We start from the raw sequence: 24,109 nt of genomic DNA on the forward strand, positions 1-24,109 counted from the left end.
ACTGCAGCCATGAAATTAAAAGACACTTACTCCTTGGAAGGACAGTTACGACCAACCTAGACAGCATATTAAAAAGCAGAGACATTGCTTTGCCAACAAAGGTCCGTCTGGTCAAGGCTATGATTTTTCCAGTGGTCATGTATGGATGTGAGAGTTGGACTGTGAAGAAAGCTGAGCACCAAAGAATTGATGCTTTTGAACTGTGGTGTTGGAGAAGACTCTTGAGAGTCCCTTGGACTGCAAGGAGGTCAAACCAGTCCATCCTGAAGGAGATCAGTCCTGGGTGTTCATTGGAAGGACTGATGCTGAAGCTGAAACTCTAGTACTTTGGCCACCTCATGGGAAGAGTTGACTCATTGGAAAAGACCCTAATGCTGGAAAAGATTGAACATGGGAGGAGAAGGGGGCGACAGCGGATGAGATGGCTGGATGGCATCACTGACTCGATGGGCATGAGTTTGAGTAAACTCCGGGAGTTGGTGATGGACAGGGAGGCCTGGCGTGCTGCAGTCCAAGGGGTCGCAAAGAGTCAGACACAACTGAGCGACTGAACTGAACTGAACAGTGCAGGATTTGGGGGATCTAAACAAATGCTTATTCAAAGCAAATCCAGATGCTCTATTGTCATAAAATGTAAACAGCGTTTGTTTTTGTGTGTGTTTAACACATAGGACAGTAACAGTACATATTGTTTGCTCATTTAATAGTGTTGTTTAGTTGCAAACTTTGTATCAGCCCTGTCATTGATCTAACATCCAGGCCAAGACAGCGATTCATTAGAAACTGATTGAACCATTCAAGCTTTGTTTGTCTAAGAGATGTGTTTGAAAGGGTTTGACAAAACAGAAAATAATATTTAGAACCAGAGATGTATTGAAAGGAAAAGAAGCTATTTATTCTTCATATACAGAAGAATTGAACAAATTCTGTCACTAGCATGTATACTCATTCTGTAGTCATGAAATCTACTTTCTTATGTGGAAAAATGAAGATAAAGATTGTGTTATCTTCTTTCAGCTATCCTTCTATTTAAGGGTAAAGCGTGTATGTATATGTGTGTCTGTGCGTGAGAGAGACAGACAGACAGATAATCCCATTCCTCTGTGGACCAAATCCAGAGTTAGGAGCCTAGAGTGAGCGTCGCGGAGGCCGGCCCTGCGTAACTGACTGGAGACCGTCCTGGACGCCTCGTCTTGTCCTCTAGCCTCTAAACCCGCAGAGGCAGGCGATCCCTAATGGTGGCCCACAGTGTCACCTTGTTGAGACAGGTTGGTAGCATCTTTGTGACCAAAGTTTCTCGTTTTCATCCTTAAAGTGAATAAAGTTATGGCTCTAAGTTAGAGTAATTTTAAAAACTTTTAAGTGAGTGAGGTCAAGATGGTGGAAAACAGGAGGCGGGTGAGGAAGCCTCATTCTTTGACGTTGGTGTGAGTGAGCTCTCGTTTCAAAGTGACCCTGCCGTGAATCACAACCTTGCTTCCCCGCAGTCCCCAGGCTTCTGTGTTTAACGCAGGGTGTGCTTTATTCTCTGCAACTGTTGCTGTCTCAAGTGATCAGAAAGCAGATTTTGCTTTGATGAACACAAACTCATCATTTATTGCAGTTTTGATAATCCATAGAAGAAACAGTCACGCTTCCCAACAGCTCGTTTAAGGCTCAGAAGAAAATGCTGCAGTGAGCGCCTTCCGTTTTCTTTAGAAGGGAGTCTGCTTTGGTCCAGGATGAAATCAATGAGAAAATAAAAGTAATCAGATTTAGGGAAGTGAGGAAAGGAACAAATAATTACTGTGAAATGCAGCTGAGGAAAATGTAACATTTTCTCAGTGGGCATTGGTAAAAGTTTATTTGGACGCAAGAACCCTCGTTGAATGTTGATCCTGTAGGTGAAAATTGCTCAGCTGTGTTTCTTCAGAGTCTCTTGTGTAGAAGAGCACCCTGTGTCCCGGGCAGCCCCGGGCGTAGGCCTTGCCTGGGAGCTGGCAGCCTCGCAGTTGCCCCGTGAGTCTGACGCGATGAGGCCGCCACCTTCCAGGTCGTCCATGAAACTCGTGTTTCTAGATGCCCATCAGCAAACGAATGGATAAGGAAGCTGTGGTACATATACACCATGGAATATTGCTCAGCTGTTAAAAAGAATTCATTTGAACCAGTTCTAATGAGATGGATGAAACTGGAGCCCATTATACAGAGTGAAGTAAGCCAGAAAGATAAAGAACATTACAGCATACTAACACATATATATGGAATTTAGAAAGATGGTAACGATAACCCTATATGCAAAACAGAAAAAGAGACACAGAAATACAGAACAGACTTTTGAACTCTGTGGGAGAAGGTGAGGGTGGGATGTTGCGAAAGAACAGCATGTATATTATCTATGGTGAAACAGGTCACCAGCCCAGGTGGGATGCATGAGACAAGTGCTCGGGCCTGGTGCACTGGGAAGACCCAGAGGAATCGGGTGGAGAGGGAGGTGGGAGGGAGGATCGGGATGGGGAATACATGTACCTCCATGGCTGATTCATGTCAATGTATGACAAAACCCACTGCAATGTTGTGAAGTAATTAGCCTCCAACTAATAAAAAAATAAAAAAGAAACTCGTGTTTCCTTCACACTAAGGAGAGCTGCTCTGTTAAATAGTCCTTTTCATAGTTTTTCCTTTTTTTTTTTTTTGAAGTATGGAAAGCATTGAAATAACAGCTCAAACTTTGAGCTTATATTAAAATGAATTTGCAGTTGCTCGGTGAGTTTAGGTTTCTTGGCAAGGTAATTTTAAGTCTTCTCTTCCTCCCATTCATTTTTAAGCCTTCATCCCAAACGAGCTCTCAGTAAGTCACCTTCTCTCTTTGCCCCTGTTCACACAGCCTGTTTTGTAACAGTAGTCTCCGGAAACTGCTGGCAGGACACAACCAGCTGACCAGGCTTCCTGAAAGGCTGGACAGGACCTCGGTGGAGGTCTTGGACGTGCAGCACAACCAGCTCCTGGAGCTGCCGCCCAGCCTCCTGATGAAGGCCGACAGGTAAAGCGCGGGTTTGCTCTGGTTGCTCATTGACTCGTGAAATGCCCCTTCATTAGCAGGCTTGTCTTAGCTGTCTTAGTCGCTCAGTCATATCCAACTCTTTGCGACCCCATGGACTGCAGCCCACCAGGCTCCTCTATCCATGGAATTTTTTAGGCAGGAATACTGGAGTGGGTTGCCATTGCCTTCTCCAGGGGATCTTCCTGACCCAAGGATCGAACCTGGGTCTCCTGCTTTGCAGGCAGCTTCTTTACCATCTGAGCCCCCAGGGAAGCCCAGTCTTGTCTTAGGTGATCTCAGACCATTTCAAGTGGAATTTGTGACTATCTGAGGCTTCCCTGGTGGCTCAGACAGAAAAGAATCCACCTGCAAGGCAGGAGACCCTGTTTTGATCCCTGGGTTGGGAAGAACCCCTGGAGAAGGGAATGGCTACCCACTCCTTGTGACATCTATCTGTCCTGCGTTTATGAAGAAAATGGTATTGCCAGCCTCACCATTCTGTGGGGATAGAGGCAGGAATATCTTAGCAAGTCTTCCTTAATTTTGATTCCTTAAGTATGGTGAGCCGTGCATAAACAGCCCTGTGCCGTGGGGGTGTGAGTGATAGGATGAGAAGTCTGCGACCTGGGCAAAACCCTGCAGGTCACTCCTGCCTAAAGGAGTCATCTCAGGAGTCTCCCTTCTGTTTCCACATGTTTATGACTGTGGGCGACAGATTTTCCTAGAGTTTTGACTTATCTTTTTTTTTTAGTTCTCATCTTTACCACAGTTTCCCCTCACATTTGAACTATTTTCTTTTTGGACCAAGTTTTTCTAAATTACTTGTTTACTAAGTTTTAAAAGACATTGTTTTGATCCAAGGAGGAAGTTAGTTTAAACATTAAGTGGAAACTCTTTTCTCTGAGGAGTTACCACGGCAGAACTTTCTTTCAAGAAAGCTGTAAGTAGCTGTGCATGTTAAATTGCTTTGGAACATCTTGTTTGCTTCAGAGCCCTTATGCATTAAACCGAAATGCTCTATAGCCTGGTGGCCTGAATTATGTTGGTCTCTGTGGATGTTTATTTTAGTGAGTGACCATAACTTTAGCGACAAGATGAAGGATCTGACTTTTACTGTGCCTCATGATAAAGACAAGAGTTAAATTTAGTTTTGTGCTTCCCTAAGAGAAAGACATCATGATGGATCTTTTTGCTTTAAAAAATATTTCAGAATGTATGGTTTTTTTGTTTTGATTTTGTGGGTGAAATAGCAGTTGAAGAACTCTGGCTCTCCTGAACTGAAATAGATAACGGTCCCCAAGCCCCCAGGGCTCACCCTGCCATCGTACTCATCACACCACACTGTGTTTAATTTCTTGCTTACTGGTCTCACCCCGCTCACAGATTACAGACGTTTAGGTTGTTCCCATCGCTTGTTGTTCAGTCACTAAGTTGTGTCTGATTCTTTGTGACCCCGTGGACTGTAGCTCGCCAGGCTCCTCTGTCCATGGGATTTCCCAGCAAGAATATTGGAGTGGGTTGCCATTCCTTCTCTAGAGAATCTTCCCAGACCAGGGATCGAACCCGTCTCCTGCATTGTCATGCGGGTTCTTTCCCATTGAGCCCCCAGGGAAGTCCTTCCATGTCTTGATTGTTGTTAAACAGTGCTGCTGTGAGCGCTGAGATGCATGTGTCTTTTTGAACTAGAGTTTTCTGCAGATATATGCCCAGAAGCTGGACTGCATGGTCACTCTAGTTTTAGTTTTTTAAGGAACCTTCATCCTGCTCCATAGTGGCTGCCCCGGTTCATGTTCCCACCACAGTGTAGGAACCCTTTTAAGATGTTCAGTAAATATTTGTTTAATGAAAGATAGAAAATTTAAGGAATTTTAAATACTACCCTTGATCTTGGATTTGCATTTTTTTATTCCTCCTCTTTTTTTAAAGGAAATCTTTTTATCCAGATGTAACTTCTGATAATAAATGTGTACAACTCTTAACCACACTGCTCTGTGAACTTTTACATACATATATAGCCCATAACCGTCACCCAGATTGAAACAGAGAATGTTTACTTCATTCTTTTCCTTCTGTTTTCCTCACTAAAAAAAATTACTCTCTGTACTTAATGTAAGTTACAATGAATTCCTACTGGAACAGTTACTGAGATACAATGAAACTGTGAGAAAACGGGATTGCTCCTTTGTAACGGCTGGTGTTGTCATTGCCCTGACAAAGAGTACAGCATTTCAAGATCGCTTAAAGAATTGTTCTTGCTTTTGCCTTCATGTGAAAAGACGATGCACAGCCTATCAGTAGCTGTAGTCTTGTTTCTTGTTGTTATGAATATAGGATTTGGTTTCTTCCCCTGCGGAGAATTCTATGTCGTGTTGTAACCTTGTGTTTCCTTTCCTGAGGCTCGCTAGGCAAAATCTGCATGCAGTTCTATAATGGGAGTCTACTTGTTCTCTTGGGGGATCTACACTGAATTGATAGGAAAAAAATAGGTAGATGCATTTGGGTTTTAGGAGTCTTTGAGTGAGATAAATATGTGACTCTGCCTCTTGTAAGGTCATGGCTCATCGAGAAGGTAAATAGACCTGGAACTCTCCAGTAGGTAGTAATCGCTCTTGTTAATTTCTGAGGATTTGATTCTAAAGGGACTCTTGTGTATGTGTTGCATTCTCTGAGGTGTCAGCAAGCAGTCCTGAGTCTCCCAGGTGCCAGGCGCATCTGACAGCGTGTGTCTGAGGGTGCTCGTCGTGTGGTCCGGGAGACGCTGTGTTCATGTTCAGCTGTGTTCACATGAGGAGCTTCGAGTGGCAACTTTAACTAGGTTGTTCCACAGGCCATTCTGCTGACCCCTGGGCTTAGGAACTGCTGTGTGGACTGTTGCTTCGTGGCCCTCCGCAGGTCTTCCCGTGTTGTCTAGGCTGTACAGTCCCAAATGGACTGCGTCTGTTGGAACAGGGGTCACTGTATGAGCCAGAATATTTCTAGTCACACAATGTGAAAACCTGAGGACCCGAATCGAGCCTCTGAAGGAGGACACTGCTACCGAGGGGAGCAGAGGGGGCCGAGCCTGCAAGTGAGAGCTGAAGGCATGTCGGCTGAAACGCCCTTGTCTGAACGCACAGGCCTGTCCAAAGCCGGCTTTGTTTTGAAGAGTCAGGGCTGTCTCCGGGGACATAGGCAGTCTGCAGGTCTTGGGAGGAGGGAGGGCTGTGTGAAAGCGGCTCTGGCCCAGGAATGCTCTGGAGTAAGGGGCCGAGGGGGCTGGAAAGGGCAGGCGTCCTGCTTCTGTTCTGTGAGAGAAAAGCAAGCGGCCGAAAGGGCTGAAGTGAGGAGCTTTCCCAGAAGGCGCTCCGCCTTTGTTTTCCGAGCGCGCGCCATAGCTGTGTCTCCAGGCTGACCCTGTGGTCCCGACTCGGTCAGAAAGGCCAGGAGGTTTGAGTCTCTGGGGCAGACAAGGTTATGAAAAGGGTGGGTTATGTCAATGAGATCTTTTTTTTGAACAACGTTCTTGTATTATCTCACTCTTTGGAAGACAAGAGAAACAGAACTTTTAAAAATTGGAATATGGTTGACTTACAATATTATCTTAGCTTAAGGTGTACAACAACATAGTGATTCAATTAATTTTTATAGATGACATGCTATACAAAATTATGATAAAAATATTGATTTTATTCCCTCTATTGTACCATACTATTTACTGCCTCTTAAAGGGTTAATACTTTTTTCTACTTATCCCATTTCCAAAACCTAAGTAATTGAGGTTTTATCTACCTACTTTAAAATCTTTTTAATTGAGATTTTAATTGAGACTAATTAAGATTTTACATTGAAGCATAATTTACATTCAGGAATATGTAGGATAGAGTATATTTGGCTTGATTTCGTTTGAGGGGAAGGAATAAACTACTACCGACATTGTTGGGAGTAGGGCAACCTAAAGACATGAAGCTTAAAATACTAAGAGGGTTTTCTAGGAGAGAATCGTCACACACTCCTTGCAGGTGGACCAGCTGAGATCTGTTTTCATTTGTTGGTTCAGGGTGGCCGGTGTCTCCCTGACCTTGTCAGTTTATGTCACTGAGTTGGGTGCTTCAGGAACCTGAAAAATGACTAATCCTCAAGGTACTTACAGCCTGATGCCGAGTTAGAATAGCTGCACAGTGAACTAGTAAAACGTGGTAGGTTAGCGGGAAAAGGAGAATGTCAGTGGTGGGGCTGGTTCTCGTTAGGCTCTGGGTATGAAGAGGAGCGTCCTGTTGTGTGATGCAGAGCTTTGTATTTGGCAGATGGCTCCAGGCCGCGACAAGACTGCTTCAGTTCTCCTCCCATTCAGTTTGCTTCATAGTACAGATCTTTAAAAATATATGTAGATGCTCACTTTTTCTTTCTTTCTTTTTTTCTGGTAATAAATTATTACTACTAGTTCTGTGGTTATGTAACTGAGGAAAAGGCCTGAATATATAAGTCTTCATAAGTTAAAATGGTTTAGTTTGTTCTCTAAATAGAACTTGTGCTTGGAAGTGTCATGAGAGGTCAGAAAAACGTGTGTTATTGGACACAGCAAAAGGTTGAACTCTCTTTCTAGGGAGATTTCTTTAGCTCTGAATCTTGCTGGTAAAACACAGTATCATGGTTTTCATTGCATACTATTGTCTGTGAGATTTTATAGTTTTGGAATGGTGTGTTTTGATCTGCTTGACCTGGTAGCAGTTAACTAGAGAAGAGAGAGGAGTCTAAATTAGATGACTTCTAGTGAGTGATATCCTTGGCTTCCTCTGAAAACTTCAGACCAATTTTTCCCCCCGTACTTTTATTTGTTTGTTTTTTAGCCGTGCTGGGTCTCCGCTGCTGCTGGGGCTCTTCCCTGGTTTGGGGGGCGGAGGCTGCTCTTGGCTGCGGGCAGGGCTTCTTGGTGCTGTGGGTCCCCCATTGCAGAGCGTGGGTCTAGGGCACGCCAACTCAGCGGTGTGGCTCCAGATCACCTTCAGACCAATTGTATTAAAATTCTTATGACTTGAATCAGCAATTTGAGTTTATGAGTTTACTCTCCATGTTTTTCTTTGAATGTTGTGTCTTTTGACTGGCAGCTCAATAACCATAGACAGATGTGAAGTATGTTGGACCATATTTGCCAATAAATGGACTGTGATTTTGTATCTTGTGATCAAGACAGGACTTGGTTCTGTGAGGGAAACTGGCAAATATTCTAATCTGGATCTTAACTGGCCTAGTCCTCCCATCTTACAGAGAGTTGAGAATTTTCTTGATGGGAACCCCCAAAAGAGTTTCAGATAATCAGTGTTCTTCAGCAGATAGGCAGGAGTGGGAGTGGATATCCCTGTGGATCACCGGAGCAGGTGGGTGAGGTGCTGCTGTCCTTCTGTCCCTCCTGAGAGCTTGGCGGTGGCTGATTCCTGGGCCATTTTGCATTTGCACTCTTACATCATGGCCAGAGAACTGCTTCTGATGAGATAAGTCTAATTAACAAAGCCACAATGGGCCCTTTATAGGAGAGTTATAGATTCCTGTTATAAGTGGAGATTAGGGTCTGTTTTTTCCCCCTGATTGGAGCAAAACAAGGTATTTTCAGGGGATGTGAAGGAGGAGAGAGTGTGTGTACAAATGAAGTACGTGGTAATTATTAAAATATCCCCAGAGTGTTAGTCACATTACAGACCGTAAGTTTTAGTGACTCAGATAGAATGGGTGTAAATATCAAAGGGACTAAAAGGGAATGGAAGATTTGGGAAAGCGTGATCAATTGACCATGACAACTGGTGCCTTTTGGCAAAGATAGAAAATTTCTGACATTTTGAAGAGCTAGATTGCCTGTATTATTTTTCCTAAGGGAAGAGAGCTATCTTGTGAAGTTCTGATGTTTTGATTGCCATAGTGAAATAAAATAGTGTTTCTCAAAGGGTGTTCAGGATCCCCTAGATTACCTATTAAACATGTATTTTTCTGGCCATTTTCTCATTTCTACTGACTCAACTTGGCCAGTCATCAGAATTCTTAATTCTGTATAGATTTTTGAATTCTTGTGTGCTGTGCTTAGTCATTCAGTCACATCCAACTCTTTGCAGCCCCATGGACTACTGTAGCCCACCAGGTTCCTCTGTCCAAGGAGATTCTCCAGGCAAGAATACTGGAGTGGATTGCCATGCCTTCCTCCATTTGAAACCTTACCCTGACCTAATTAATAAGAATAATATCTGGGAGGTAAAGTTGAGAATCACAGACCTTCCGGAATGAGAAAAAACATCACTTTTGTGTGTTTTTGCTAGAGGTGCATTACATTATTCTAATGATAGTAAAACATCAAACAAATCTAAATTGAGAGACATTCCACAAAATAATTGTACTTTTTTAAAGTGTCAAGGTCATTTGAAACAAATCACACTGATTAGAGGAGATGTCCGAGGCACGGTAAGGAAATGGAACGTGCAATCCTTGATTGGATTCTGGACCAGAGAGAGGACGTGCGTGGGATAACTGACTGAATCAGGATGAGGTCTGTAGGTTAGCTTACAGTGTTGCCTCAGTGTTAGTTCTTAGTATAATTACACTTAAATTTCAAAGTCAGTCCTTTCTGAGCTCTTGCTTAGCAGGTCTCCGTCTGTGTGACCTTCGGTCCATAGGCTTGTGATCTTTACTGCCCAGGCCAGGCACGTTTTCAGACCTTGCCAAATAATGACGAGTGCATTCTGCTAGGCAGAACGTTCGCACTTTCTCTTCCCGTGCGGTCTCGCTATTAAGTGGCGTTGCTGTGCAATGAGTAACAGGCATCCTTTTTTCAAACTGGTAAATGAGGATGTAGTAATTTAGTGGGTTTCTACCAGCACTTAAAAATGGGATAGAAAATATCAGTGTAAGACAGAGTAAGATTAAATACTGTTGCAAGAAACTTGTTTTGTTTCTACGTGTGTATTTTGCATCTTCACTGGGTGGTCATGTAAAATGCATGTTGTACTCTTAGTTGTCACTAATGAAAAGTTTGAAAGTCCCTGCTTTAAGAGCTGTCAGTCTTTTGAAGATAGATGAAGTTGTTAAAAGCATTGTGTTGTGTAGACACATCAGAAGTAATTTAGAGCATTTTGTTTGACACCTCTTGAGGATTTTGAGGGCCAGAAATCAGGGGGTTGTATAAAAGTTGAAGGATTTCACTGCGCTTAGGGTCTTAAGCTTTTGCATTTTTAATAGACCACAAGTCACAGTACCTGTCTGCTTAAAAAATAATTCAAATGCAGAATACCTGGTCTGCCTGCAAATGCGTAGATCTGTTGTGGCACCGATCCAATGCTTCGTTTCAAGGACAGAATTTGGCTGTAAAATTTAAGGGTGTGCTGGGAATTACTAAAAAAAAAAAAAAAAAAGCAAAAGCAAAACAGAAAACCCTAGAGGAGCCAGAACAGACGGACAGAATGTGCCAGGGAAGAACAAAGGGATTGCTCAAGAACCAGGAAGCGGATTTGTCCCCCTGCTGTCGTGGGCAGCTCTCCAGATGCTTCAGGGCAGGAGTCCTGTGTGAGTGTCCTTTCTCTACAGCGTCACACTCTCTGCTGAGGAAAGGTTTGAGCGGTCTGCCATGTATTCCGTTATTTTAGGGATGGAGTTTGAAGAGCTGCGCACGTGTGGTCTTCACACTGCCCAGCAGGTGCTCTGCTTGACCTCCAGGGTTTTGGAGGAAGATGACATGAAAATGTCCTGAGGAAAATGTTTTATTATTACTGTTTCTGTCAGTTAAATTTTGGAGAATGGTATTAGGTAATCGTGGGCTTTCTTGGGGCTTCCCTTGTGGCTCAGATGGCAGAGATCTCTGGGTCAGAAAGATCCCTTGGATGACTACCCACTCCACTCTTCTTGTCTGGCAAATCCCATGGACAGAGAAGCCTGGCAGGCTACAGTCCGTGGGGTCGCACAGGGTCATACACAACTGAGTGAACGCTACCCCTTTCACATAGTGGGGTCTTTAAGACCAATGAGATCTGGTTTATTTAGAACCTGCCTGCCGGTGCAGGAGACGAAAAAGACACCAGTCTTTCGGAGCTTCCCTGGTGGCTCAAGATAGCAAAGATCCCTGGGTCGGGAAGATCCCCTGGAGAAGGGCATGGCAACCCACTCCAGTATTCTTGCCTGGAGAGTCCCATGGACAGAGGAGCCTGGCAGAGAATCGGACATGGCTGAGCCCACTTGTGCACGTGTATGCACACATGTGTGTGCACACACAGACAGCCACTAATTACTGCTTAACAGCAGCCAAGCAATTTGACTTTTCTCAGCTTCAGTTTGTCTTCTGTGAAATAGAACAGGGGCATCTCTGGGTGGTGGGGGGCAGATGAGACAGGAAATAGGAAGGAGCTGTAGTCTGTACAGAGCACTTTAGTGAAAGAAGGCAAGGACATGCAGCTGCTCTTCTCTGGTCTGTATGAGAGGGTTGAGTAGTGAAGAGGGTTCTATGGGTCAGAGTCTTCATGGCGTATTAAACAAGTCTTTTATGCAGTTACTACAAAAATCTACAAGGGAGAAGCTTGAGGACGTTCTCCCATACCGTACGGAGTTGAGACCTAACTCAGTGTTTTAGGAATTTAACTCTCCAGAAGGTTTTTAAAGCAGAAGGTAGGGTTTTACACCCTATTTATTGAGTAAAACTGTTACCTGGACTGGAGACATTTTACAGAATTAAAGCAGTTGCTCACTCTGATGGATATAACACGCAGATGATTAAACCAACTTAATCTGCCTTCTGCTGAAATGTGCAGTTGGGTGACAGGTGTGTTTTATTTCTTGAAGTATGGGTATTAAATTTAATTTCCCTGAGACGATTATAGTCAAAAATGTTTTTAGCCCAGTTGTTTGCTCTTTGACCATTAACTAACAAGATGATTCAATCAGGATTTATTCAGTTCAAACTTAGTCTTTCGAAACCAGCCATGTAGTTTCAACTTAGCTTTGTTTCCTGGAGGGCTAGAATGTGGGATCCCGCCCCCTCAGTTTCCCATAAAGAGTACAAGCTTCAATACAGGCAGATTTCAACAAGATGAGTAGACAGGTCTTTCTGGAAATCACTTCCGTGTTGCAAGGAGTTTTTAAAGTTCCTTTAGTCATTTTCTAGTGAGCATTCACTAGTCAATCTTTTTTCCTTTTTCGAAACAAATTTCCTCCTTTTTTTCCTGGCCTAAAAATAATGCAAATATTCATGAGTTAATTTCTTTTCATGTGTTTATAACTACATATTTCCTAGAGAATTGTGTTTTAATGGGATTGTCAGAGTTTCTCAGTTAGCCCTATCCCAAAATGTTTTAGGGCAATGCATTTTAATGTTTTCTAATTCTACACTGGAGAAATCCTAACAGGGTATTTAAGTCAGGTGATAAAATGAGAGTCGTAAAACTGCTTTAAAGAACTATGGTGCTGGAATGGGTTTCCTTCCTAGTTCAAAACCATTTCAGAAACTGCATGAATGACCTTTATTTTCTTCTCTGTAGCACACACGACTGTAATTTCCCATGACTATTTATGGTCTGTACAGCCCTTTTCTAACTTCCTTTTCTTTTTTTTTTTTTTAAAGAAAATGTCAACGGAATACGTGTTTCTTTAATGGAAAATGTTCTATTTTGGGGAAGCTGCTTTTCCTTAGCTACATCGTGGAGTTTTGTGTGTGTGCGTGTGTGTGTGTGTGTGTGTGTGTGTAAGTAAGTGTGTGGGGGCTGCAGGATCAGAGAGTATTGAATTAGTGGATTGAAAGCTTGGAACGACAGTCTTGGTGGTAACTCCTGAAAACAGAGCCTTCTTTTTATCCTTGATTAAAAATATCTGTACCTGGTATTTGAGAGTCTTTATTTTCAAGGAAGATTTTCTTTTTTTAACTAAGGTATGGTAAAATAGTCCCGAACTGAGTGCAGAATATTTCAAACCTGGGTGGTTTTGAAATGAGAGAAGGTCAGTTCATGAACAGAGTGGTTCATTCCAGGTGGGCTTGGGGAGCAAGGCAGCTTTGGCCTGGGTAACCGTGGCAGGGGGCCCTGTGGGCTGGGCAGTCTCTGCTCGGTCCCTGAGGCCCCACGACGGAGCCCCGTGCCGGAGATGACCGGGACGCAGCAGGGTTGTCTGCCTGCGCTTTTCAGTGATTGGGAACCTGATCCCAGCAAGGATTCTGTTTCAGTTCTCCAACTTTGCATTTTGCATTTATCTGTGTTTCACAGTAACTACGGAAGGATTACAGTTTTTTTGAGAGTTTTAGTTACCTCAAGTATAAAAACATTATTCATAGTTTAGCTATTGTTCACACTATCATCATTTGGATTACTGATAGCATATATTAATACATATGTTTCTATGTAAATTTTATTAAAGTATAATATAAATACAGAAATGGGACCATAAGTATGAAAGTGTTAGTTGCTCACTCCAATTCTTTACAACCCCATGGGCTGTAGCTCACCAGGCTTCTCTGTCCATAGAGTTCTCCAGGCAAGAATACTGGAGTGGGTAGCCCATTTCCTTCTATTGCAAGTATAGTACTTGATAAATTTTCTCAAAGTGAACATATTCATGTGACCAGCACCCAGATTAAGAACCAGTACAGTATCATACTGGAAAAATTAGAAGCTATCTCCTAGACACTGCCTCCCTTCCCTGACTTTTAATACTGTAGATTAGTTTTGCCTGATTTTGAACTCTGAAATTATGGAATCATGCAGTGTATCCTGTTATCTAGATTCTCTTATTAGTATCATATTTTTGAGATTCATCCTATTGATACATGTAGTTCTTCATTTTCACTACTATATAGTATTCCATTATTTTACTACAGAACAAGTTATCTCTTGCAGTTGTGAATATATGTCAGTGAAGTATGGTTTAGACAGCATACTGAAAAGGACTTTGTCACTATGTGATTTAGTTGTATTGTGATCTAACGTCTTGATTGTTTTATTGCTATGAAAACTCTTTTAAAATAAGCAATTCTGTTTCTCTTTCTTAAGACAGAATATTAGCTTTACCTTATCACTCTCCTTTCTACTGCCCATCAGCTATAAAATATGACTTCCTTTTACTTTTGTACTTCCATTAAAATTTATTTCTAGGGAATTCCCTGGCAGTCCAGTGGTTAGGACTCCATGCTTCCACTGCAAGGGGCAAGGGTTCCATCAGGGAACTAAGATCCTGCAAGCCACACAGTGAGGCCAGAAAAAACAAACAAAAAAAATTGATCTCTGTCTCTTTGCAGTTAGCACATTTAGGTAATTATTGTGTTCAGTGTAGATTGTGGAGTCATATATCTGTATGCCTGCTAAAGCTAAAACCAATCTGTAAGTTCGTGTTTCTAAACCCGGTCTCCAGCATGGCAGGTGTCTGTCAGAAACTTCTGGGTTTGTTGAGAGTTCTGAAGTGGAGCTCTGGCTTATCAGCAGGATTCTGTTGTGTTTTGTCATCGTAGCCTGAGATTCCTGAATGCATCTGCAAACAAACTGGAAACCCTCCCTCCAGCCGCACTTTCAGAGGAGACCAGCAGCATCTTACAGGAGTTGTATTTGACGAATAACAACCTCACAGATAAGTGTGTGCCCTTGTTAACCGGACACCCCCATCTGAAGATTCTTCACATGGCCTACAACCGACTTCAGAGTTTTCCCGCAAGGTAAAAGAAGATTACAGAGTGGCATCCTTCATTGCATATCTGAAGATGGGTTCATAGATGGAAAGGCAAAAACTAAAATGTTTATTTTCCAAATAGTGTAAAGCTTATTCCTCTTTTCTATAAGCCATTATCAACATTGTACTAAAGAGGAATGGGTTTATTTTTCTAATATGAATGTATCCAAGGATCCAATTGCTAGAATGTTCTTATGATTTTGAAACAAAGTATGTTATTTACAAGGTGTATTTTTTCTTTTGCTTCCTATTAATCAGTCAAATTAATTTTTTAAAAAATTAACTTAGTATGGTGAGAGAGAATTAGAACATTAACTAGGAACCTGAAGGTTCTTAATTCGCTAATAGCTTCGTATTTGTGTTTATGGTATAAAAAGCAGTGGTGGCTTATTTGATCATAGAAACTGTGACATTGGAAATAATTTATGGCTCTCAGAAAATTCCACTTTTAAGTCTATTTTAATTTGAATTTGTAATCTGGGAAACAGTAGCACTGTGTCTTGCTTTGAATGAATCCACACACTGAGCCTGCCATGGAGGACTTACTCTGCTTCTGTGTCATTGGCATTTATCCTTTAAAAAGTCAGGGCCTAGAACTCACACCCACATGTCAAAGAAGCAAACAGTAACCCCTGTGGTATTCTGCTGTTAAGTGCAGCTTAGCATTGAGCCAAAGGAGAATATTGGCACAGCCTCCCTCTGCGGCCATCAAGGTCAGCAGTCTGCTGAAGCCCTTACTAACACGGGGAGGCCCAGATATGCACTGACTTCTAGTATTGCCCTGTTTTGTAGTATACATTTATTTATTTTCTCCCACTCATTTGATGTTAATGTCTAAGCTTTTCTTTTTTCTTTTTAATTGTTATGTGTTTTTCTTTTATTATGGAATGAGATGATAGTTTTAGAAGAAAACAAGGCAGTCCCGTAAGAATGACATCCCTGGAAGGGCTCCCCGCCCTCTTTGAGACGGTTAGTACCAACCACAGCAGCAGAAATGGTCATCCACTCAGGCTCTGAGGGCTTCCCCGTGACCCAGGCCACTGGTGACCGCCCTGAATATAGAAACTTGTTTTTTTTTTCACCTTCATTCTATGTTGAAGCATAGAAATTTCTTTAACATTTTCTTCCTCGGGCCTGATTTCCATATTTTGAATCTTTTTTCATGCCTGTTGCTTATTGATTTCTTCCCATATCTTTTCAAAATATGATGACATATTCAAATAACAATCTCTTACAAATTCAGGCTATCATAGATGTATTACTTCACAGTCTACATACAGGGGTGTTTATAGTATATCCTAATCCCATGTTGAATGTTTATGATGTTAAAAGATCCGATTTCATAAGATAAAAACTTAGTTCTTGTATCTTTGGTATATATCTTTGAGTAATCAAATAAAGTAACCTTTATTTTTAAGAGGTAACAGAAGGCAATAAAGGGTTTCTTGCTAAATTGTATGGTTTATTGTGACAAGTGAAACTGCAGCAGGCAGGTAAGATACAATAACTGTAAACTGAATGATTCACATTGTAGGTTTGAGTTGCACTCACTGGTGCCTGTTAAGACTCCGGCATCACCTGCGGTGAAAAAGGGGTCAGAGGAGTGATAGATGCATACAGGACTGGGGGTGGGGGCGGGGAAACTTTCTCCCTCTAGATTTACAGAAAATATAGGAAACCCCAACTCTGGAATTTTTCTTTATTTGGTTACTGTAATTATTGATTAACTAATGTTAATTCTAGACTATAGGTTAAGATTAAACAATAAAAGACATCCTTAAACAAAAACATTAAATTATATTGAAAGTCACTCAGTCATGTCCGACTCTTTGCAACCCCATGGACTGCACAGTCCTTGGAATTCTCCAGGCCAGAATACTGGAGTGGGTATCCTTTCCCTTCTCCAGGGGATCTTCCTAACCCAGGGATCGAATCCAGGTCTCCCGCATTGCAGATGAATTCTTTACCAGCTGAGCTATCAGGAAAATTATATTAGGGTGTGTTATTAAGGTAAAGTCAGAAAGGTGCTTTCTTTGTAGATATTTAGCAGAAGTTGAGAGAAATTTCTTTGGGTACAGATGGAATTTGTCTCAGCCAGAAGATCTCTCATTGGCTCAGACAATAAAGAATCCACCTGCATTGCAGGAGACCTGGGTTCGATCCCTGGGTGGGGAAGATCCCCTGGGGAGGGGAAAGGCTACCTACTCCAGCATTCTTGCCTGGAGAATTCCATGGACAGAGGAGCCTGGTGGGCTACAGTCCATGGGGTCTCAAAGAGTCAGACACAACTGAGAGACTAAGACACTCACACAGAAGGTCTGGAGGCGATCCGGGTGTCCCGCAGCATTCTCCTCCTCACCGCCACTTTGTTATCACACGTTATGTCGGAGGAGTGTGGGGAGTGGGGTTTCAGGAGAAAGCATATCTTCATATAAGCCATTCCCTCTTCTCCTCTGTACCCCCTTGAGGTTTCAGTGCCAATACAAAGAAATCCTGCTCTTACACTAAGCTCTTTTAAAGCACATATACTGGATCATTGCTAACTTTTGACCCATTTGAGTAGGATTTTCAAGTTCTGATTTGAAGTTCAGACTAAGCCACATAGCGAAGTGATTGTTGTCAGGATAACTTAATTCACACACAGAGTTTTAATAGGAAAAGGACATCCGTTTTACTTCTTGTTGCCAATTTAAAGAGTTGAAGCTGAGACTTTTTGTTTTGTAGTAAGAAAAGTGTGTGTATTCGTTGCTCAGTCGTGTCCAACTCTGTGCGACCCCAAGGACTGTAGCCCACCAGGCTCCTCTGTCCTTGGAATTCTCCAGGTCAGAATGCTGGAGCAGGTTGCCATTTCCTATTCCAGGGGATCTTCCTGACCCAGTGATTGAACTCGGGTCTCTTGCGTCTCGTGCATTGCAGGCGGATTCTTTACTGTCTGACCCACCAGGAAAGACCCCTGTAGTAAGAAGGGAGGTGTTAAAATACTTTGATCCTCAAAAACAGTGGTGAAAAAGTGATCTAACAAATCACTTGTTAAAATGATTCTAAGTGAATCTTTAAAGAACCTTCAGACTAAATTACCCTTTGGTTCTCATTATCTATTATTAGTATTTTCTTTTTAAATTTCCTTCTAATTATTTTGTGACTTGTCCACCTTGGATTTTCTCTTTCTTTAGTAAAATGGCAAAACTGGAGGAGCTTGAAGAGATTGACCTTAGTGGGAATAAACTGAAGGCCGTCCCAACAACCATCATGAACTGCAGACGCATGCACACGGTGACTGCTCACTCCAACTGCATCGAAGTCTTCCCTGAAGTTATGCAGCTCCCGGAAATCAAGGTATGTGGTCCAAGCCCGTAACCCCCAGCCTTCAGGTCTACAGAGAGACTTGTTTCCTCTGAGTCACCAGTTCAGGATGTTGGCACCCTCATTGGGTTTCCTCAGAAGGAAGACATCTCTGTTGTTCTTGCTCCATCCTTCCTCACTGCTGGGCCACACTGCTGAGTTGGCCAAGGGGGAAAAAACCATTAAACAAGAAACCCTGGACTGGGAGTGGGGAAGGTGGCTCAGAGGTCACGAGTCTGCCTGCAGAGACACGGGAGACCAGGTCCCATCCCTGAGTCGGGAAGATGCCCCGCAGGAGGGAACGGCCGCCCACTGCAGTGTTCTTGCCTGGAGGGTCCCATGGACACAGGAGCCCAGCGGGCTGCAGTGCGTGGGGTCACAAGGGATCGAACACTACTTGCGACTGAACAGCATCAGCCACGTAGCCGCCTCGCTCATTCCCTCATGTCTAACAGCACCTGCCGCACCCTTTCTCAGGGTGTTTGTGAGACTCGGAGACTGACCAGGCTCGATGGGCGTTGGGCAGAGCCGGCGGCACCGCTGCACCCGCGCCCTGATTGAGCAGCAGCACCCCCAGCACTGTGGAGTAGGAGTGATTCCCCGGGTGGATGGGGTCTCACTGCTGCTGCTGTGACCAGAGCTTCACTTTAGCTGACTGATGCTGGCAGAGCAAGTAGTGTCTCCCATGTGGCAGGCAGGGAAGCTGAGGTGCTGAAGAAGAGGCGGTTTGTGTCCGTGGAGAGAGCAGCTTGGCGGCAGAGGCTCTCTGCACCTCCCGACCCTGAGCCCTCGCACGGGACGAAACCAGTTCACCAGAAGGAACGTCATCTGACGATTTTTTTTTTTTTGGCACAAAGAATAAGAAGTTCTTTCATTTGTATCTCAGCATTTCTGATTATTCGTTTTATACTTAAACAACTCTGGTTATAGACTCAGGATATATTCTGATCTCCTAAAAAGGAACAAAAGTCATCCTATTTGAAGACACTTTGAATAGCATGAACAATTTTTCATCACAGGAGTACGTTTACATGGTTGAGGTGTGTATGAGCCGTGTGATAAGTGTGTGTGTGTATGTGCTTTAGGCCATGAAGTATTTTACTGTGAGCACTGTCTTCTCATATATGACTGTGGCATTTTACAACACTTACTGAAAACTAGCAGAATTTTTTTTTTTGCCACGCCATCTGGCTCGCGGGATCTTAGTTCCCTGACAAGGGCTGGAGCCCGGGCCCCTGCAGTGGAGGCAGAGTCTTAACCACCGCACCACCAGGGAAGTCCCAGAAGTATTCTGTTTTTACTTTATGGCACCTTTTACAGTGGGTAAGAGGCAGGCTTCTGAAAGGAATCGATCTAGAGTTGGATTCCAGCTAAAAGTCACTTAATTGTTCTGTTTCCTCATCTGTACAGTGAGGGAAAGAACAGTACAGAGTTGCAGTATTGCCGTGAAGACGAAATGAAATAAAACATGCAAAGCATCTGAAATAGAAGTAAGAACTCTAATGAGAGTGCTAAATGTGGACTATTATTAGTGGCGAGGCCTCCGTAGGGGTCAGCTCTGATGTTGATTATATGGAGCAACTGTTTTGGCTGATGATCAACAAAATCCAGGAAACCTGTCACTTAAGCACAGGCTTCTCTGATTCCAGCACACGAGCTGTGTTGACAGCTGAGCCTGCTGCTCGCCGGCCGATGCTGGGAGGGGGCGTGGTGTGTCACGGGGGCTCGTTAAACAGGACCCTGTGCCCCCGGCCTCCGGGTTAACCTCCCATGTGCTGTCTTATTTTCTGCACCTGTCTTTTAATGTTACCGAACCCTTAGTTGTAGATTCTTTTAAGTATCTGGTTTAAAATACGGATAGACGTTTACACTTTTCAAGTTTTGACTAGATTTTGCACAATGTGAATGTTGTCCTGCAAAAGCAAAATTTCTCTTAGACCCTTCCTTGGGTTCCTGGCTTTTGTGTTTCGTTTAATTTCTTCCCTGTTGTCTGCTCTCTGTGCCCTGATTTGCAGCCCCTGCGTTGGGGGTGGGGGAGGGTGTGTGGCTGGAGCTACACCAGTGGCTTGTGGAGTCTTAGTTCCCCTCCCCCAGGGTTTAAACCCAGGGCTCTGGCAGAGAAAATGCAGGGTCCTAGCCACTGGACCACCAGGGAAGTCCTGCAGCCTCTTTTAAAATTTTACTTTTGGTGTTATTTTTTAATATTTTTTTTTAATCCCAGATATTATATCTTAGCATTTTCCTTATTTTAAAAATGTCCAGTCTTTCTGACCCAGCAATTCCATGACCAAGAGATACTTTGTTGTTGGGGTTTTATTTGGGGGGGCGGTGATACGCAGTATCAAGTATCCTTTACATAAAAAGTATGAACTTTGCAGCCCTAGACAGATAGTGTTATTGAAAAAGTAATAGTCATATTGTTTGAGAACTCTGGATTGATATTTTGGTGTTATTTCATATGAGAAGTAACTCATTCATATTTCATATGAGAATATTTTAAGCAGCTATGTAAGTACACATATTTAAACCATCCAAAAGAAAATTCCTGGTAAAAATAGTGGCTGATAACAAATGATAAAATACCTATAAGAGTCGTCACTGCAAACTGAGCCCTAAAGCATGTTTTTAATATAAAAGAAATCATTTTTTATAAGTTGAAATACTCTAGCCTATGTTAAAATTTTATTGTGGTTCAGATGGTGAGAATCCATCCACCTGCAATGCAGGAGACCCAGGTTTGATCCCTGGGTTTGGAGGGAAGGTCCCCTGGATAAGGAATGGCAACCCACCGCAGTATTCTTCCTGGAGACTCCCATGGACAGAGGAGCCTGGCGGGCTGCAGGCCCTGGAGCCGCAGAGGGCTGGACGTGACTGAGTGACACTGGTCATCCTGGATTATATTCCTAATGCTTCTTGAAAATAAACTACAGTAATTGTAAGGTGTTTCATATAAAGTGTTAAAATACTGCAATTATAAACATTAGCAGATAACATAATTTAAAAAAGAATAAGGTCCTATTACATTTAGCTAGTTCTCTGTGAGCAGTCTCATCTTTTAAGGAGAGGGCTTGTTCACAGCTTTGTTACCAAAGCTTTAAAACCAATTATCATTTAAAAGGATAAACAACTTTTCTTACTAAAATATATATACTAAAATGTAATTTTTGAAACTTGTAAAATTAGGCCATTATCCGCATAACCCTAAAACAGAGACCACGTGCCTCCCCTAATCTTGGATAAAATATGGGTGTAGGCTTCCCTCATTTTGGTGCATTCAGTGAGATCTCGCAGAGTGATCGTCAGGCAACAGATTCTCTATGTGGGCCAGAAGTCATATAAGTTAGTAGGAAAAGGTTAATTTTTTAGAGTTTCCTGGTGCGCTCGAGGGCACCCAGTCATAGAAGCTTTGCTCCCTAGGATTACTGTCTTCACCACTGTTCGGCACTTTCTTCCAAACCCACCACCAGTCCTGTGTCCTGGAGCAGGTCGTGTTCCGTTCTGATTCTAAAATAGACACACCTCCTTCTGGATACAGAACCGCTGTTCATCAGCTAGAGAGGAACACCTGGTCCTCGAGTCCCCACGTCAGCCAGGCTTGGCGTGAGGTCCCAGCCGACGTCCTCATCTGGGCTCCGGTGCTGGTGGCCCAAAGAGCAGCGGAGCCGCCCGGGCGGCCCTCAGTCCCTCTCGCCCAGGCCCCTCACCTCGCTCCACAGCAGTCACGGCGAGAGTGTAGGAGCTTTGCAGCAAAACCTGAGCTCTTCATTGAATTACTTCCAATTAGTGGCATATTCCTACCATTTTCAAAGTGTGGTTTAAGCAGGTGAAATTAATGTGTGACACAGCAGGTGAAATTTAAACACCATATACCAGCAGCTTTTGTCAAATTTTCCATTTTTCTGTAGGGTCCTGATTCTGGCCACTAGGTGAACAGCATATTTTAAAATGTTTTAAGTTCTCCCCAGAAGGTTATTTTCATGTTTGCACTGTGAAGTAATAAACCATTTGGACAAGCTGAGTGACGCCATCTCTGGGACTGTTGTTTTCACTGGGAAATGGAGTACGAAATGTTTTTAATACGCCACACTCTTGACAACAGTGACTCCAGGAAGTTAAATTTCCCTTTGGAATCAAGCCGTGTTTGTTGTTTCTGAAGTGGGATGAGAGCAAGAGAACCAGCTCAGTCATAAAACACAAAGCATGTGGGGAAGTGGTGGGTCAAAGCGGATGAAAGAAAAGGCATTAATTCTTCGGAAAGGAGGGTAAGGGAAATAAAGACACACCAGGCACCGGTTAGGTGGCAGTTTGGGTGGGGTAGCTGACCTTCTAGACTCAACAGGTCACCCAGGAACTGAAATATCCAAAAACCAGGAAGCAGGAACAATTGTCTTTCTGATCCTGGAGTCTGGGTATTAGTTATTTAGGAATTCTTCTAAAATTTGGGGAATCTGGCATCCATTCCTGTTCGGAACAAAAGCTGCGGAAAAGGAGTGAAGCAGTGTCCCCCAGGACGGGGCCATCGAAGCCGCTTTTCTCCCTGCCGCCCTGGCCACCCAGCCCGCAGGAGGCGGCAACTGTAACGTGTTCAGGCCACTGTCTCTCTGAGTCAGGGTGATGTATTAACTCAGACAGATTGGTTTGTTTTTTTAACTCAAGTTTGAAAAATTATTTCAGCAGGTCTTTTAAACACAAAGCCACGCCCTTTCCAACCAAATACTGCTTCATCTTATGAAGTGGGCTGTGTGTACATGCAGATAAACAACTGGCCCTCTGAGAGTCGTGTGTGTGTGAAAAGCGTCTCTTCAGAGATGCTCCGGGGAAAGGAGCACTTGTGACCGTGAGTCCTCAGAGAGGTTGGCTGGGAAGTGGGCGCTGTCATGCTCTCGACAGTCTCCTATCCACAGGGAGAAGAGAAGTGAGATCATATGCCCCGAAGTCTGGATATGACCTGGAATCATCTATAAGCTTCTTTGACATCTCCTTTCTGATCTAAAATTACATGTTAATTTTGTGTTCTACTCTTTTACCATTTCTTTTAGTTTTAATATGGAAGTGAAGGCTCCGTAGTCTTCTGAGTGACACTGACGCCCCCAGAAGCACAGGCCAGGTGTCCTGTAAGTTTATGGTACACCACTGAGTCTCCCCAAGGGCGCACACAACCAGTTTTAAGAAGAAATGATGAAAAGGAATTGCTTAGCTTATATATAGGATGCATTTCATTAAAGTCAGATTTTAGAGATAGTTTTGGTGTTGAAGGGAATTTACTATTTGCAAGAATGGAATAGTTATTGGTGGATTAAGGATTTTTTTGAAAAAAGTTTTACCCTGATGGTCATTTTTGTCAAGGTGTTGCCAATAAGGTTTCCTAAATCTAAAATCCAGTTGAGAAAAATCAAAGATACTGTATATAAACTTAAAAGGAAGGGTCTTTACAAATTAATGGAGAAGGGAATGGCAACCCAGTCCAGTATTCTTGCCTGGAGAATCCTATGGACAGAGGAGCCTCGTGGGCTGCAGTCCATGGGTCGCAAAGAGTCAGACATGACTGAGAAATTAACACTTTTACAAATTGAAGTTCTTCTTTTGCTTATTCAGTCAACAAGCATTAGTGGAAGGCTGTTAAAAGAATAGGAAATAGTGCTTGTAAGCAAAGCACTTACTACCTGTGTTAGCACCAGAGGTTGTCACCAGGTATCAGCGTCCTGTACTTTTTAGGAATAGACCCCCTTTAGTGTGCACGGCTGTGTAAGGGGTGTTTCTCCACTCAGCCTGCCCTTAATGAAGTGAGTTCCCGTCTCATGCAGAAGCAGTCACATTTAAAAACACATCAGTTCCTTTGCAGTGCTACGTACTCTAGACTGAATTTAACCTAAACATGTGTATTGCAGTTCCCATCCTAACAGATCCATTAAGATCCGTTCATTTATTCAGTCAACAAATAATTGGCAGGCAGTCGTTTGTTTCTCCTTCTGGTGAAAGCATCGGTCGAGCTTCTGCTTTGCGCAGTGTGCTAAAAACGCGTGAGACATGGGAGGAGACGCAGCAAGGAGAGCGTGAAGAGTTCCATCCACAGAGGGTGCCGTGCAAGGGCAC

At 43.1% G+C, this 24,109-nt stretch overlaps 1 protein-coding gene across 2 annotated transcripts in view; it reads left to right on the plus strand.

Annotated features, from left to right (window-relative positions):
* Positions 1–24,109, plus strand: part of PHLPP1 (PH domain and leucine rich repeat protein phosphatase 1) — a 213,584-nt gene that overhangs the window by 171,264 nt on the left and 18,211 nt on the right. For both annotated transcript variants that reach the window (XM_043444427.1, XM_043444426.1), the window contains exons 10-12: positions 2,867–3,022; positions 14,460–14,660; positions 17,848–18,010. In XM_043444427.1, coding sequence (XP_043300362.1) covers positions 2,867–3,022; positions 14,460–14,660; positions 17,848–18,010 — 520 coding nt within the window. The remainder of the gene's footprint in view (positions 1–2,866; positions 3,023–14,459; positions 14,661–17,847; positions 18,011–24,109) is intronic.

The sequence above is a fragment of the Cervus canadensis genome, chromosome 23 (assembly GCF_019320065.1).
Source record: "Cervus canadensis isolate Bull #8, Minnesota chromosome 23, ASM1932006v1, whole genome shotgun sequence".
Classification (NCBI taxonomy): domain Eukaryota; kingdom Metazoa; phylum Chordata; class Mammalia; order Artiodactyla; family Cervidae; genus Cervus; species Cervus canadensis.